Source organism: Prenolepis imparis, unplaced genomic scaffold (assembly GCF_030444845.1).
Source record: "Prenolepis imparis isolate NDT839.2.m4 unplaced genomic scaffold, iyPreImpa1.0 SCAF_2, whole genome shotgun sequence".
Lineage (NCBI taxonomy): Eukaryota > Metazoa > Arthropoda > Insecta > Hymenoptera > Formicidae > Prenolepis > Prenolepis imparis.
In genome coordinates, this window is record NW_028141160.1 from 11,378,463 (window position 1) to 11,397,433 (window position 18,971).

The following is an 18,971-nucleotide window of genomic DNA, read 5'->3' on the forward strand; positions in this document are numbered from 1 at the left end:
GTATAAACTTTCCCTGTGTGCTATAGACACAATTATCCGCAATGCAGAAAATTATCTGTTACATCACTTTGAGGGAAAAAAAGTTAGTCTTACATTTTATCATTGTTACAAGTTTTGATAAATTTTGAAAACTAATGTATCTACGTAATTAAAAATAATATAATCGCTATAGAGATATAACACGTCATCAACATGCTATCAATATCGCGTGTAATATTATTTTTTTTCTTCTTTATAAAGTATTTATACTTACATATATTTGTCATTTAAAAGACGCATTGTATTCAGACATATGTCTTGTCCCGAATCTATATTTATTCAACATGATTCTAAATGGCCGTGTCCGACACAGAATAGTCTGTAAAATAAAATCAGCATTGGCGACAGCTTTTTCTTGTAGCGCGAAATATTCGCGAATTTTACCGATGCACTTATTGGCACGGCGCGGCGCCGAAGGTGCTTGAGTTGTGAACGGCGCTCAACTTTTAAATTATTACTCAGTTACTGAGGTTTTATTGCGCTAATAATAAAAGCGAGCGATATCACGGCCAACCCGCCGGCTTTTCCACCTCGCTCTCCGCGCACAATTCCCCCCATGTGTAGGTGACGTTTTGTTGTAGCTGATGCGAAATATGGTCGTTACTTATATTGCGAGCTTTAGCACGTCCAAATCGACGTAACGTCTTTAATGCTTGTGATACTGAAATGCAAGACTGGTGTGCGAGATGAAATTTTCTCTTTGCATTATCTATTTTTCTTTATTTCCTCATTACACAATATTTTATATTAACATTGTCGTGAATAAACGTATATTATAGGTCCCTTTATGCGAAACTCAAACGAAAATGAAGAAATTGTAATATGTGCACAGAAGGACAATTCTCATTGTTTTGTCAGTTTGTAAGTGATAATGACTTTATAACAGCAACAATTGATGAGATACAATACATCTTTGTGACGTTTGAATATTGAATAACGAAAGCTACTGAACTATTATAAAAGGATATTATTAAAAGATTCCAAATTTTCTCTCTCTTATTGTTCTATAATTTATATATAGGTATATACATATATAATTTACATATAATTTATATATAATTTATTTATATATTAAAAAATTTCCTGTATACTTATACTTTGACAAATATGATTAGAGTAATTAGAGTAAAAATCAACAAGCCAGCATATTTATGAATGATAACGAAAAAAATTTAATAATAAAATAACAAAATAATAATAAAATATAATAATAAAATAATATAAAAAATAATAACTCATTAAAATAAAAAAATTACGTAATTCGAATGTATATGTAATTTGTAATGCAAAATTTATTTTCAACTGTGTCTCAAACGGAAGCTCAAATATACAATTTTATTAGCTTTAAGATTATATATTTGGGTAAATGTTATAATTTATAATATATATATTATATATACATAATAAAAATTGTTATATATTATATATAATGATTTATACTATATAAAATTACAAGATATAATTTTAGCGATTATTGATAGGACAAATTACAAGATATCAGTATATTAATTATTAGTTTATTAACGACTTTTAAATGTACTAATGATTTATATATTCGTGATGTTAATATACTAACAGTAATAACATAAAATACACTTATTTCATTTATCTTCGAATATATATTATAGATATTGCATTCAATCATAAATAAGAGAGTTCTCTTGCTTTCTTTACATACTAAACAAGAGTCCAAAAAATGATTCTTATTACTATTACTATGATGCTTATTATACCTAAAGTCAAACCTAGTGTCCTAAGTATAACATAATTGCGGATGGCTGAAACATAAAAAAAACTTTATTATAATATTGCAATATAAAATTGAAAAGCCGAGTGTATATGTGTTATGCATGTAAATTACAAATTTTTAAACCCAGTAATACACATTTAATGCATTGGTGGACAATATATAACCATCATGATAAAATTATTTTTTAATATTAAACAATTATACAACTGTTACAAATATTTTGTTTGAATCAGATAAAATTACTCTAAAATCATGCTACAAAGAGAGAGACAGAGAGAAAGATAATTATTTCGCGTTAATAATTTATAAACATTTTAAAATTAAGTGTGTCTAAAAATATAGTATAAGCTTAAATATCGTTTCTTTCGTAATATATATTTTATTTCCTGCAATATATATATTAAATCTATAAATAATAAATGATATCATGATTATAATATCATGTGTAATTACATAATATCTATTTCATTTACACTTACTTTTTCTATTCGCTGCAGGCTGTATTATTATTGTATCAGGAACAGGGGGTATGTTTGCGGATTGATTTTGCTGAATCGATTCTATCGATACATAAGATGGGTCAACTGGATAAGGTGGGGGGGCATTTGAAAAATGATTTGACTGTGGATGTGCTGATGCGGATGAGGGATAACTGTCGGACATTTGCGAATTTTCTTGAATATTTGACATTGGCTGGTTAGATGCAGATATGTGCGAATTATTTTTCGCGGATGTAGATGCCTCCATTGTCTCCTCATACGAAGGTGGTGCAGGATTATTCATCGTATGCATATTTGATTTATACTGTGAGATCGCCAGATTATAAAGTCGCGACGTTAATAATTTCCGAATCTAAAGAAAGAGAACAAATAATGTAATTAATCTTGAAGAAAGAAAATAGAATTTGTACGTGAGTATGCATTGAATTAACAGCAATGATATAATGTCAAAAGATATATAATTAAAAATTTTCATAACTTTAATTAGACACGCTTATACGCATGTTTAATAAACGACAATTTTATAATAATTAGAGTAACTAGATAAATATAATATTTATCTAGTTACTCTAATAAAGTTAATTATACTCTAATAAAATTAAATGCATATTAAATGCATATTAAATGTGTAATGGAATCGGAGTATATAATTGTATGTATTATGTATATAAAATTGAATGAAAAATGTTATAAACTACAAAATAATTAATGATATATATGTATGTATTATATATTTTATATATTATGATAGACTAAACTTAAAAAATGTAGGTACATGTTACGCAATCTTATTTATTATTAATAATTATTAATTATAAAATTTTTATTATTTTGATAATACATATTTCTTTTAAACATATTTTCGTAGCATCAAAAATGACAGAAAGAAAGACTAAAAGAACTTGAGAGAAAAAAAGGTAAAGTTAGAGAGGCAGCAATAAAAGATATACCTAGCAATAATATTTAAATGAGATAAATTTGAGCTTTATATGTGAAAAATATACATATATATATTATTTGCGCACACAAAATTGGTAAGCTTATTTTTGCATCATATTTATAAAAATTTGCGATATATTTTTATCTCTTTTAATCATTTTATCTACCTTTTATCTTAAAATTGATTTTCTTATATCGTAAAATATGAATGGCTATAGATTTAAAAAACATATTTTACATATTCTATATCTAAAATAAGTATTAAGTATAGAATTAATTCTAATCGTAAAAATAAGAAAAATTTTGTTACTATATCTAGTATGTATCGTTGATTTCCTTAACGATAATGTTGAGCATGCAAATTGTGGTAATTAATTGGGGTGTGTAACCAGACACAATATGTTTTATATCACCTGCGAAATCACGATGATTACAAACATTTTTAAACAGTTTAATTATGATTTTTTAATATCGTTTAAATTTAATGCAAATGAAAGTCAAATACTTTGTTTCGTAACATTATTAAAGCGATACATATCAACATTGTTGATTGAAAGATAAGAGGGACAAATATGAGTCATTATACATCATGAATTTTAAGAATTTCCTTTTTTCTCGCACGATATTAAATATTGTTTAACAATTATTATTTGATAATACAATTGATAAAAATAACAATAATATTAATTTTTCTAATTATTTGTAATTTATTATGTGATTTATCGCAATGCTTATAATTTACTGTAAATGTTTCAATCCAATTATTCGTGCTATATATCAGTTGCAGATACGATTATTTTTAATGATTGTTCTCAATATAATTACAAATTTAATTAATTCAGAGAGAAAGAGAGAGAGAGAGAGAGAGAGAGAGAGAGGGAGAGATTACTTGCATAAAATTTATTAAAATCAAATTTTTCTGTTTGTTAAAATATACAAATATATTAGTATAAACTTAATAACTCTATCAAATGAATTAATAACAGAAATTAGATAAATCTAGTTTATTTTAAAGCAAATTATATGATGATATCTCAAAACATTGAAATAGTCTATACTCACTTTTTCCTTTATTTTTCACAGTTTGATTAGACTATCCCTGACTTGCCATTGTCGAACACTGCGAACGTGTCATTTTATTGATAAGTACAATCAGTTACCGATAAATTGTCGTTATCATTGTCAATGTCAAAACTCCCACTCTTCCAAATGAGAAATAAAGCGCGAAATTTAAATGCTTTATAATGCGATATAATACGAAATATTCAACATAATCGTGGATTAAGAGTTATACAATTATGTCTTAAATTGCATTAAAATTGTATTAAATTAATTTATAATAAGATTATATTGTTTAAAAGCCAAGACATATTATGCTTGATATGAAAAAGAAAATAACAAATTAAAAAAACATATTAATTATTTTTTAAATTTTGACATTTAATTGATACACAATTGCATAGTACAAGATTTATGATATCGTGATATTAATATTGAAGAGAAAAGTCTCGCGAGCGATGTATGTCGCGTTTGTATTTTATCGAATGTTGGCTTTCAGTTTTAAAACATACGATAGATGTTACGCGGTAAGAGAACGGTGTTTATATGGATTAGTCGCGAGTCAAGTGATCTCTGTGATTCTCAATCGGTGCGGTAATAACACGAATGTATACGAGTTGCCAAAAAGTTTGCGCATACGAGACTCCTGTGGCAAGAGAATCGGAGAAGAAGAGAAAAAGAGAGAGAGAGAGAGCAGGTCACCGAGAGAGGAAAAATGGGTCGGCGCCGGGATTTAATCAATGGTTTCGGCGCCATTCGGGCGTGTCTGCAAAAAAAAAAAAATGTACGAGCCGCTCGTATAACGACGAAAATTCAGATTGTCATTCGCTCCACAGTGCCTTCATCGAGAATGCATCCTCCGTCACTCTCTCTATTTCTTGCCGATGCACGTGACTTTGTTGCACCCCTGTCTCTTGCCCGTCATCCCTTCCGCTCACGCACGTCGTTTTATCGCGTGTGCCACCCCCTACTTTCTCCGCTTTTTGTTTCCTTCTTTCGAATGACGTTGTTGCGGTACGTCACTTTGGGAGTCACCCTGGCGCCGAGTGTGACACTCGTCGCTCACTCGTCAATGTTTGAAGTACGATGAAAAAAAAAGTTGCATGTATGACGTTGTGTCATCGACCGAATCAAACTTCCACCAATATGACGAATATATATGAAAGAGCTTGTACGTATGCTCGATCGTTTCTCGTGACAAGCATAGGAATTACCGTGTCTATAGGCAGACACTTTCGAAAAATTAATTTGAAAAATTACTGCAATTAATAACATACACAAATATACACATACATACGCACAATTTATTCAGAACAAATTGAAGCATGTTATTTTTAAATGTCTTTAAAATTTTTTAACTATACATACTACTGTACATGAGAATATGAAAAGAAAAAGAATATTAGAATATATAGGTTATTTAACGATAACCTATTTTTTATCTACAAAAATTATTAAAATCAATACGCGTCAAACATGTTATGCAATAGTCTTAATTCTCATAATTAGTGATGATTTTATTCGGTTAGTAATAACAATAATAGGATACGTTAGTTAATATCCAGTTGAGACATATACAAAAATTATTAATTATCTATAAGTCAAATCTTTAATATGTATAATCCTTAGAACTATTTCTTACAAGTCACACACATACAGACAAGACGAAATAGATGATAATGTCGTACAAAAACTTTCTGTAAGAAATCGTGAAAAGAAAATTTGCAAATATGCATAAAAAATAAATTAACTAAATTAAATACAAATTGAAACAATTTGTTCATATTGAATTTATCTATGAGTAGGTAATTAATGAGTAATGATTAATTAATGATTCTCGTATGTATTTAATAAATTTGATTAATTAAATTATAAATACTAAAATATTTTTAATAAAAAGATTATTAAGGCAAAACGCGAAGATATCTAAAAATCGATTAATATCTGTTATATCTTAGAAAGCGCGTATATATATTATATTTATTAATATTGATCATAGGAAATGTATTCAATATTAAAATTTTAATATAATAATAAAACTTTATATCATTAATGATTCACATGCTAACGTCATTAGCTGTTTATGTCTTTGAAAATCAAAGATTTGAACAATTATTCTTTTTATAGTCATCTATTTTTGTTCTATTTATATGTGTATTCCATCTATTATCTTTTATTTATTTTGTATATGTTCTCTTATTAATCATACTTTTTATATCTTGTGATTAATGATCTTTATAAATTTTAAAATTATCATACATTATATTGCATATTAATAGTTAATGCAAAATGAAACGTATTTAATACGATCACAATTTATATGGAGTGATACGGAAAATGTCACGTGTAATTCCTGTAACGCTGTAATATACGATCTTAAAACGTCACAGTTCGTGCTTTCGCGAAACTTGGGCGTCTAACGTGTGTTGCCGGAAAATGTACTCAGACAGGTTGTCGAACGTTAAGGCACTGAGAATTCACGCCACATAATTTCCGGGTGTGAAGGTGGTTTCTGTCAGCGAGGAAGCAAAATGGCAATGTGACATCCCCGACAATTCACTATACCTGTATTGTACTATGTATAACTGCTGTTTTATAATAACGAATATACAATTAATTACAAATTTTTTTCGAAAGAGAAAGAAGCTAGATAAACAGTCATGATAATAAGATTATAATAGAGATTGTAATAAGCTTCTCGAGCAGAGTGTGATTAAAGTGAATTAACGACTCAAAAACTTGGCAAAATTATTTAGTAAATTAGTGCATTAATCTTTCGTATCATGAATATAATTTGACATTTCTTGTTAAATCTATGCATAATTAATTATTATCTTTTCTATATTTATTTTACTTATCTCATCTATATATTATGTGCGTTTCATTATTAATATTAAATAAAGTATCGATTGATATAACTATTACATATACACTATTACATATTAATTAAATATTTTTATCCTATAATTCAATCTTATTGAAGTAGCTTCGGTATCTGAAAATTCTCTATACAATGTTCCAAGTGCATTGTTATAAATTATTTATAACATTGTTATATAATGAATAATGTACAATTTTCGTTGTTAGGAGTTTCTGATTATGATTTATGTGATGATTATAATTTATAAATTTGTCAAACTTTATATAATATTATTGATTAGTTATTATATGTGCATAGAAATACAAAATTACAATTTTTAAGTTTAATAACAAATATAAATAAATTAATATAGGTAAATTAAACAATTGTCATTTGAGTTATCACTAAGTTTCTTTTGCTAGCCTATTTTATAGAAATTACATTTCAGTTACAGAAGTATATACACAACATACACAGTACACAGTACACAGTCGTTTTAATATATATTTTTAAACGTCTTTTGAATTTTTTTACTATAAAAATAATGAAACCACATTTTAATACTCATTGTTTGTTTAATTCATATGATTTGGCATTCAAATTATAATCTTAAAATACGTCTTTTTGTTCATATAATGCCAATTACATGCAAATCAGAACATTCACGGATGCACAAATTCTCCGCGCTGAGCTCTTCCGCATTTATCTCACATGTTTATGTGAAAAGACGTCAAGTCTGCCATTAAGCAATTTCTGCTTATTGCTGCACAGTGGGTTTGCTGATCCGCAAAAAATTAAAATACCATTAATACTAACAATAAGATCGAAAATATGCAAGATAAATATCATAGCTGGATTGTTAAACACATTCCACTTTAATCTAACTACATATATATATTTATATTTAACTACATATATATATATATTTTTTTAATCTAATAATATTAGTAACATACTTAAAGTATACGAAAAGTATACGAAAATACTAATTACAATGGAGGGGGTTGGGGGGGATATATCGAGAGATTAATTTTTTTTGTAACTATATAAATTTTAATTTATATTTATATAATTATATATACATATTTTTAATATTATCTAACCTTCTTGAAAACACAAAGTCGCATATAATTGATAGGAGAAGCTAGTTTTTGCTGCAATTTGATGACAAAGAACACAATAAATGTATATATTGAGATTAAGTCATATACTTATTATTCTCTTTTCTGATACGACATCATGCATGAGAAATGACTAACACACCCAGTAAAAGAATGAATATACAATACCTATCGTAAGTTGGCCTCGCAAATAAAATACACATATACGTATATCATCAAGGTCGTATCGAATACCATGTATCTTTGTATCGTCCGCACTTCGAAAGCTTCACAAAACAAAAAACGAGTATTGCAATGATCGCGAAACTTGTTGACTGATTAGTTTGTTATTTAATTGATAACTATTAAGTGAAATATTTTTATATAGATTAATAGAAAATTTTTTTACACCGAAATAAACATCGAAATTATTTTGCTATATATAATAGTATGTATATATGTGTTTGTTTATATATTATTGTTTATATATTGTGAACAAATTCAATAAGATCTTGACTATCACCAAGAGAGATATTTCTTTGTTTTTTGTGTATTTAACTCATTATTCTTCTATAATTTTCACGCATTCATGTAGTGCTTCTTCTACTACTTTATTTGCTACCTTCCGTCTCTCTTTGTTGGGCTTTATGTACAATTTTCAGCCCCAATATTTTTCGGATAAAATGCGCGTGCCGATGGTTGTCGGCGTTTCCTACGTTATTCAAGAACAAATGGACTTTTAAATTGCAACCACGGGCCCCATCTGCAGTCGGCGTTTGGCCATTGCAATGGATGGCGATAACGGATGCAACGGTGTCGTCCGCGTGCGACAAATTCGTGTCATTATATCTTCGTGTTTACTTCAACACGCGTGCCTCGCGCTGTAATTACGACACCGCGATACTTAATTTACGTCAGAAGTTACCGACAATGGACACCTTCTTGCGAGTTAATCACTGCAATTAATCTCCTAATATTTACGAATTTTTAATTAGCAGAAGTTACTTTGCATATATACAGAGACAGATTTAGGAAACTTTCAAGGAACAACTATTTAAGATTAAATATTTTTAATATTAATTATTTAAATTAAATAATATATATACACATTTACTTTATTATAATAATTATTAATGATTTTCGTATACTGCATATTACTTAATAAATTTTTATTAAAATATGTAAGAATATTACAAACATTATTTTTTAATCCTAATTAAATTTCTTAAGCATAATTCTTTTGTGGCTTTTTATATTTGACTAAAACATTAAACGCGTTCTGTCTATTTTCTTTTAAGAGTATAAATAATATTTTAAAAATTTAACCAAATTTTCTGACGAAGATAGAGCAGAAAATATTATTACAAGAAAATTAAAAGTGTTCTTGTCACTATTTTATTATTAGCTACAAACTATAATTTACTACTTATTAAGTCAAAGTTAAATTACCTATTATCTTTACGTTTAAGACTATCCTTGATTAGACAGATTATATCATTTATATTATTTTATATTCATTTTACATGCATTCGAGAAGATATATCCGTTCGCGTCCATATTTGCCGACGAGAAAATAACTTTTCATATCGCGAAATCTGTGTACTTAACTGAATTTAAATTGACATTACTGCAGTCGTGTTGACACGACTATCATTTCAATTATTTATTAATTGTCCTTTCGGACTTGTGAAGAGACACTCTTTCGCCAGTTAGAAAACTCCAGACCCACACAAACGGGAACAACAGCCAACGCACGGAGTTCTGAAGAAGTTTTCGCTGCTTCGAAAGCGCGTCTCGCGACAAATTTCGTCCCGCGGCAGCGTTTTCGTATTTACTTCGCACACCGCTTTGTCCCCGCGTAATTACGTTCTACAGGAGCTTAACGCCCGACAATTACTCGGCGGTCGTCGTTAATTTCCCTCGAAATAAAAGGCGACGACCACCACGGCAGTGACGCTGCAATACCGAGTAGGAGACGAGCGACGATACCAATCTTACGATTTTCACGAGAAGCACAAAGACCGATCCCCTTCTCTCCAGGTTGCAGCGTCCTTCGGAACAAGGGGGTTTGTTCTACGTCTGTCGTTCTACGACTACCTCCGCGGCTGATTATTTTCCGGGCATCCAAGTCGTGTCGAAGTTAGCGAGCGCGTCACGGAATTACCTGCTTTTATCGTAAAACAAGTTCATCCACTCTTAAGCCAAATCTAATCTACCCTTACAGTCCGGAAAGTCGTGTATCGGACCGCAACTTCGCAAAATTGCTACAAAGTATGCCAGCACAGGCGGACTTCCGTTCTCTCGGGCTCTTTGTCGCTAAACAGTCGTTCGTTCGTTCATTTATTTTGAGATAGTCGTTGGCGCTCGCCCTCATTGCTACAAAGTTCTTAGCCAAAGAATGGGAATCGATTATAAAGGGTTTTAATGCAAAATTGCGATTGCAATTTGTAAAGAATGTTTTTTTTTTGTGAAGAGATAGAATATTTTTTTCTCTTTTGCGACTTTTATCTAATATTTATCCAGCGATGCGGAAACATCAAGAGTGCCACTAAATGACAAAATATTATTTCTCATTTAATTTTATATAGGCTTTAAACTGATTTTATATAGACTTTAAACTGATTTAAAGATTTAATAAAAAATTTTTTTAATTATTTAGACCCCTACTTGTTTCCATTAAAAAAAAAATAATTTCACTTTTATTTATAAATTTGAATCAAAACGCTATAGAATATTTTAAAGATCTATAATATAATTTATAATATAATATCTTCAATTACGTCGTGCATACTCTCTTACGAAAATATTAATTGATTAATTTACAAAGCGTATAGCCTCTTGCTCGTGCTGTCGTCATCGCTTCCCGTTTATATCTCCCAAATATAGTGTTCATCGTGCACGTGAGCACAGCGTCAAATTTTAACAAGCACGTTTTTACATGGGCCATGCGTATACGTACACCATAAGCAGTTATATATGGCGCATAGAAGAAAGAAGAGAGGACACGAATGTGCCATAAGAGCAGCTTCACGTAGACGAAGCAGAGTCGTAGCGCGCACCCCGGTAGTAACCTATTTTTATGATCAACGTTCTTGGAAAGTGCATTTTCCCTTTTTCCTCGTTACAATGGCAGTAAACGCGAGAGAAATCATCTTGAAAGCCTATACGATTAAAAATAGTTTTTATAGTCATAATTTTAATGACAGTCGATATAGACTGGCTCATGCTTAATAAAGCTGTCACGTCTCTCAATGATCTTGTTCTATTTTGAGAAACACGTATATATATATCTGCTTATTATAATTATTATACATTAACATCTCTCTGTTGTATTATTATCTGATTTATTTCTGACGGAATATATTTGCTACTTATAAAGTTATTTGATCGAGATTTTTTTTATTTTCAGTCAATTAATGCATTCGACTTAGGATAAAGAAATCACGCTAGATTTAGTTATTCTTGAAGTATCAGACCCATCATTTTATTTACTGTTACGATTGTAGCATATCGCGAAAGTGTGACGTCTCATCCCGTAGCCGGTTTACGATGCGGCTGTCTCCAGAAATAAAACGTACGAGAATAGCACGTGATTTCCAGAAATCGCCGCGTCGTTCGTTCACGGGCCGTGTCTTCGCGAATCCACGAGAAATCACGGCGGAGTTATTCCGACGACCGTAAAACAACCGGTCGGGAAACGAGCGTTGTGCAAATTCCGGAAGAATCGGCGAAGGACATGCGAAATACGTAATCGCAAATATAACGCACATACAACTGTACGCCATACCGTCGGCAAGGAATAAGTTTTTTTTATGAATATCGTCGCTCTGTATGTCGTCACGAGATTGAGTTGTGCATACTTCGCTGAAAATTAAAAAAAATATCCGTATTGCGTCTTTCGTTTAAAGTCGACCATGAATCACCGATTAAATATTCAAGATATGTTAGCCATCGTAAACATAATCGATTGGGATGAGAGATATTGGCACCACGCGATGTGAGATCGCACCTTACGTGGTTTTATTTCGTCATATAAATTCGGCAGAATATTCTTATAGGAACATAAAATATATTACGATGCTATTATAATAAATGCTGTTCGATTAAAGATACATTTATATTAAAATTGTCTTATTGTTTTAAGAAATTTATTGAAGTCATTATTTTCCATTCCACCTACATGTTTGTGAAATTATATTTTCTCTCTTATGTTATATATATATATATATATATATATATATATATATACACATATATATAATTATCATTAATTTTATTGTAATTAATTATTTGTTATTGAAATTTTTGCAAATTTTCGACGTCACTCATATATCAATAATGAATAGTAATAGTTCTGTCATAAATTCTTGTTTAAAGATATAAAATCTCATCGTGGATACTTAATTATTTCGTGTTTTTTCATTTTACACGCGCGACACGTGTTTCAAAATACAATTATACTAACGTCTTGATTAATATATAATTTACTGCACGAAAGGATTTATAGCAACATAAAATTTTATTTGAAGTTACATACGCAACATTATTTAAATCAATATCGCTCTAATTAATAATAATACATCAATATCGCTCATTAAACCAGAGGTGTCAACTTTAACCCAATTCTTGTGCGATTCTGCTAAGTCAGCGATATTATTCAATGATGTTTATGATCTGTCAATCATTGTTTTGCAATAAAGTTTTGCCATCATAATTCTTAATACGTTGCTGAGATTATAAACAAAACTAATTTATATTATCCAGTTGAGAAAGACAGTAATAACAATCGGTTATATATATATAATTTATGTTTTATATTTCTTTTATTATTATATATATAATTTATGTTTTATATTTCTTTTATTATTATATATATATATATATAATTTATGTTTTATATTTCTTTTATTATACGTGGAATTTAATGGCTTTAATTCGTTCAGCTCTCTTAATATCGCGTGTGACGCGACTTAATTATTATTAAATCGCTCAAACACAAACAGACTTTTTTACTTTGACTTCAACAACGATGCATGTATCTTTGCTCGAGAAACCGGGTTTTTTCATGTGGAAGTCAACATGTCTCCGATCTTGAACGACTGCGGTCATCAGGAGTTATCCATGTTCTTGTGAAATCATTACAGCTGATCACGTGTCCGCCCCTCATGTATTCTCGTTGCTGGTCGACTGGTCGCGTTAGCGATCGCAGTTTCACCGTGTCGTGCGTTCGGTTCAGTATTATAAGGCACCATCATCGCGACGCATCTCTTATTATCGGTTCCCGATTGGTACGTCGCTACGTGCGTGCGTATGTGTACATATGTATGCATTTACGCGCCAGGTGCATCACCAGGTGATTGTCAGTCGAATCACGGACGTGCACGATACTCGCGACATTCTCGTCGCTCAGTCGTCGCTCGAGAGGTGCACCTAGTATGGAGAAATGTCGAGGGACGCTGGAAAAGGTATGCGTGTAGATACCGTAAATTTATCGCGTGAAATTTTGTGTCAATAGTCAGCTCCATCTCGAACGCGTTTGATATTTTGACATCATTCGTTTCTGCGAGCAGCAGAAACCGGTTCCGCACTTCGATTTGCCTCGATGGCTCGACATTTCGATCTTCGTTTATATGTTTTTTTCTTATCGGTTTTCATACAGATGATTGCAAGTCGTCGTTTTTATCATGTACAGTTCATTAGAGTTTATTACTCAAGTGACTCATAAATGTTATTAAGTAAAATGTAAAATAGTGAAAAAGTTTTATGTGATTGCACATTTAATATTTGACAGACTTACTGTAGAAGCTACCAGGTGTATTATGTCATAATTTGCTGTAATTTATTCTATGCGATACTAAAACCCATCTTATTTATTTTTAATTTTTAACATTGATCCGTTATTGTAAATTCTGCTTTCTAAAATTAAAAAAATATATTTTGATTATACTATTTGAGTCTTTGATAATTCTAAAAGTTAAACTTTAAAAATAAATCGTGTATCGGAAAGATTTCGTATAAATATCACGCACGCAAATGTATGCAAATTTTTATGATAAATATCAACATTATATAATCGTAAATAAGTTGCGTTATGGGAAAGGAAAGCGGCCGATATTTTGGGTGAAACGTTCCTTTAAAACAGGCGCATACATTTGACGTAACGCAAGATGTGAGAATTCGGCTCACGTTACCTCTTACGAGAGTATTATAATAGAAAGTGTTTCTTCGGCTATCGCGCTTTAATAGTGAAGGTAATATACTAGCTTTCAAGGACTTGCCGATGAGATAAATATTACATATGTGAGAGCGATCAATAATCGATATTAGCATTGGTGCTTTAATAGCTGCGACTTGCGAAAACACTCTTTATATATTCATCAGTAAATGCCGCCGTAAAAAAATTCTTTTACAATTCAGTGCAAATCGCGTCATTTTATTTATTATAATGACAGATGTGTATGACGCATATATTTCATCATTACAAGCGTTGTAAAACTATCGTTGAAGAAATCTTCTCTGGTCTATATTTTTTTTTAGTTAGGTGAGTGTGACGCAAATTAAATAAATTATACGTATATAATATGGTAAATTTATAATATAATATAAAGATACGTATAATTTTTTTTTAATTTACATCTTTTGAAAATTTTTTGATCGAATGGTCTTTGCTCCTCTAAATATAAAAATACTTGCTTATTTTGCATTAAATTGACTAATTGGCCTTCGTGGATGAAAGTAGTCTCAAGTTTCAAGGCGTTTGCTAGTTGTGTATGCACCTTGTGTAACCATACAACATATACAGTTGTATTTATATGATATTGAATATTGTGTTCGTGTAATAAATTTACTAGTTAGCCATATTCGCCTGCAACAAGGAAGTCATGCGTCAGAAAAGAAACGAAAACATAAATCATCATAATTGTTAAAGCATTGCTCGCATAAGATTTTGTAATAATCATAATTTATGTTCAGTGCAATATGTAATAATGATGAAAAATATTTTTGAGAGCGAACAATAATTTATAAAATTCGTGACACAGTGCTATGTTAATAACGCATGTCGTAAATTAAAGCTAATCTTGCAATTTACATATAACGTGCACATGGTTATTTTTTCCAACCTAACAATCTGTGCTTTACATTTCATCGCGTGAGATTTACAATGGATAATAATCTGTAATGTGTAAAAATATTCTTAAAGCGGTCCATATCAACGCGACCTAGGAAAAAATATATAATATACTATATCAGAGAATATTGATCTGCGACGCGCGCGTTCATGTAAGTTGATTATTAGCATAAATCAACGTTCACAATCCAGGCTTTTAGCTAAGTATCATAGAAATGCATCGCGAAAACTATGTCGTAATTGTTAATATCTGCAATCATTATGCGATTCGACTTGACGATGTAGACATGCATTTACAAGATTAAAATTTTCCTTACACTTATTTCATGTGCTACATAAACTATGACATATATCTTTTTGTTAACTTTTTTAGAACTTAATGTAAGTATTTAATATTAATCTTATTTTTATCATATTATCAAATTATTAATTGTTAAATCATTAAATGTTAAAATCAATCATTAAATTATTAGTTATTAATTAAGAGAAAGATAATTATACACAAGATAATTATACAAAAAATTTATTAAATTGTAAGTAATGTAATTAATATTTTTACAATATTTTAATTATACAGCATTAGAAACAAAAATATAAATGATTAAGTATCAATTTAGAGAATATAAAATATGAATTAGAGCAATATTGATTCAAAAATAATTGATTTAATTTTTTTAGATAATTTAGACAGTCTTGTAAAGATTCTTGTGTTAAGGTAGTTTTAACTATATCTACTGAAATTTTATAGTAAGAACATTCAATGTAATTTAAATATACTCTGTGTCTTTACAACAATATAAATGTATAGTTGCATTTGTATATATGTGTAAGTATAATGTATTTCTGAAATTTATTTACATTTTTATATATCGTCTGATTACGATAAACTTTTCTTTTCGGTCAGGGATACTCGGATAAGAATTAAAAAATATTGCTCTTATTAAAGATATGTACAATTTTAATTATAGATTTTTCGGCAAGTCCGGAGACCGAGCAGTTATTATCTACTGACACGTGCAGAGATGCATCAGAAACAAGTGTAAGCTCTCAGAGATGGTCGACGGACGAGTCGTATCTCCAAGGTGACGCTTCGTCATTAAGGTCAACGCCTCAGGACAAATCTGTACAGATCGGGGAAACCTCGAGTAATCCGGGTGCCGTGATAACGTTGTCCATAAACAATGGGGATAATGACGATCCACCGCCTTATACCGCGATTCCGCCACCTTACAGCGCGATTGCGCTACCAAATCACGCCGGCTGGCCGTATGAACTTTTTTCGTTCGGCAACACGCATTCCATGGACCAAACGAATTGTAGGGTGCAAATACCATTAACATCTTTCCAAGCATCTCTAACGCCGGCTACAGGTTTTCATTCCCAGGGGACTAATGGTCAGCACGCGTTGATGCCTCTAACGCCTGAGCGATTCTTCAAGATGGGTTGCCGTAGAAGTTCTTTTGAATCGACGTCTTGTGCAGACGATAGAATCACGGAGAAATCTAATGATAAAAAATCACGAAGTGAGTATCAATCATTAAAATTTGTAATCGTTCTATAATGTGTATCTTTTAATTGTAAAAAATTTACTATTAAAAAATTTATCTATATATATAATTCTGAAATTACTAATACACACACAGACATATATTATATAGGTATATAATTAATATACGTATGCTCTATGTATTTAAATGTGAAAGAAAAAACTTTCTTGGCTAACAATAAGAATAAAATTATCAGTAAATGACGTAAAAAATGTAAATGACTTAGTCTTTTGTCGAAAAAAATTGTTTATTATTTCTTTACGTACCTTGGATATTAAAGTATAAGATAGATCAGCATTTATCTCTTACAATTAGTTTAGCAATCATGAAGAAGTTTATTTAATTTTAACGCTATCGTAGACCAATGATTTCAGTCCTCAGTAACAAAGTCGAATTTAAATGTCGAATTCAAAATTATATATAGTGACCGTCAGTCTACTAAAAGTAATGCGATGAACAAAAGAAAGAATTTAAAAAAAATTTTTTTAATAGGATACGGCGCTATTCTTGTGGCAGCGGCGGTTATCATCTTTCTTATGGTTCTATCCTTGATGGTTCGTTTCGTCATGGAAAGGAGTTGGTGGCGAAGATAGCTTATCAATTAAATCAGTGGTTACTTATAAAATATTCGTCGATAAATCGTATAATCAAAAAAAGACATTTATTGACGAATCTGTGATTAGAATCTAGCATAGTTTTTAACGTAATTTTATTTAACACGAAAAATAAACTTTTCAATTATTATATACTAGCTATTTCGAACTAATCTCGTTGCACACTCTCATTTATATTTATTTGTAAATGACAGAATTTTTGAGATTTATCAATTTTAATTAATATTTTACTTGTGTGTTATGTTTTTAATATACAGAACATGAAGGATGTGTATGCTTTTTATAATAATGATTTGATAATTGTTTTTGAATTATCTTATCTTATGTGAGCAATGCCATTTATTTATGCAATAATATTTTTTCTATAAATATCAAGTGTCAGATTATATATTTAGACTTTTATTATATAACTTGTACATTACATCTCTATTGGTATTAAAAAAGCATGTAACTAAGGTTATCACAATTGATCCAATGTTACGCAGACATTAATTATTGTGCTTTTCATCATCTCAAGCGATAATAAAATTTAAAAAATATGTGAGCATATATAGTATAATAATCAAACTTAGACTCTCATCGCCACTCTTGACTCTTATCCTGTTTAGATTTGCGTTTATTGCGTAGATTGCATTACGATTATTATTGTAAATAATGAAAAATGCATTTTGATATTAATAATTAAAAAATAAGAAGTAATATGTAATCTTTCAGAGTAACAATATAATATATCTATTTTAAAACGAGGAATATTTACCGAATGCGCTTTAATATATATGTGTATTTTATTATTAATAATACGAAATATTTTTATGTATTCACTCTGTGACTTGTGTATATATTACATTATTAAATATATCATTAAACATGAAGAGGGAGTTTTAATAGGAGTTTTAATGATAATGTTTGACTTTGTTAGGGGATACGCTTTAATTATGTTGTAATATGGGCCTTTCATTTCTCTCGTCAGAATGCTATTATAATTCTAATTACGTTTAACAATTTTGTCAAACCATTGTTATTCTGATAGCATCAGTTTTGAATCTATATTCGAAATGATGTCCCCCTCAGTATCCCTCAGATCAATTAATAAACAATGCATCGCGTGGGAAATTAAGTGGTAAAGTAATTCACACTGTGTAATGAGACTAAATTTTTTATTTACAGAGAAAATTATATCTATAAGCATATGTGTGTGTGTATATTATTCGTATGTGTAAATCACATAGAATACATACAGAACACGCACACAAATAATTAATTATAATTTTACAAATATTTTTTTCAGAAAATTGGTTTTATCAACATAATTTTATATACACATTTTATATATAATTTAATTCAAGCTTAGTTATCGGACATCAACATTTTCTTTAAATAAAATTTGATATATTACAGAAAATTATGTGCATGATATACAATATACATAAATTT

The 18,971-nt window shown here is 29.8% G+C and overlaps 2 protein-coding genes across 2 annotated transcripts; one reads left to right on the forward strand and one right to left on the reverse strand.

Annotated features, from left to right (window-relative positions):
• Nucleotides 1-1,534: 1,534 nt before the first annotated feature.
• Nucleotides 1,535-4,386, reverse strand: LOC145933179 (uncharacterized). Its single transcript, XM_083032725.1, has 3 exons — nucleotides 4,291-4,386; nucleotides 2,269-2,641; nucleotides 1,535-1,817 (listed from the first exon to the last, which is right to left on the reverse strand). Exons 2-3 carry the CDS (start codon nucleotides 2,579-2,581, stop codon nucleotides 1,717-1,719), a joined length of 414 nt encoding a protein of 137 aa, XP_082888851.1. The 5' UTR covers nucleotides 2,582-2,641; nucleotides 4,291-4,386; the 3' UTR covers nucleotides 1,535-1,716.
• Nucleotides 4,387-13,350: 8,964 nt separating this feature from the next.
• Nucleotides 13,351-18,365, forward strand: LOC145933178 (uncharacterized). The gene is made up of 3 exons (XM_083032724.1): nucleotides 13,351-13,712; nucleotides 16,345-16,899; nucleotides 17,416-18,365. Exons 1-3 carry the CDS (start codon nucleotides 13,691-13,693, stop codon nucleotides 17,514-17,516), a joined length of 678 nt encoding a protein of 225 aa, XP_082888850.1. The 5' UTR covers nucleotides 13,351-13,690; the 3' UTR covers nucleotides 17,517-18,365.
• The last annotated feature ends 606 nt before the right edge of the window (nucleotides 18,366-18,971 follow it).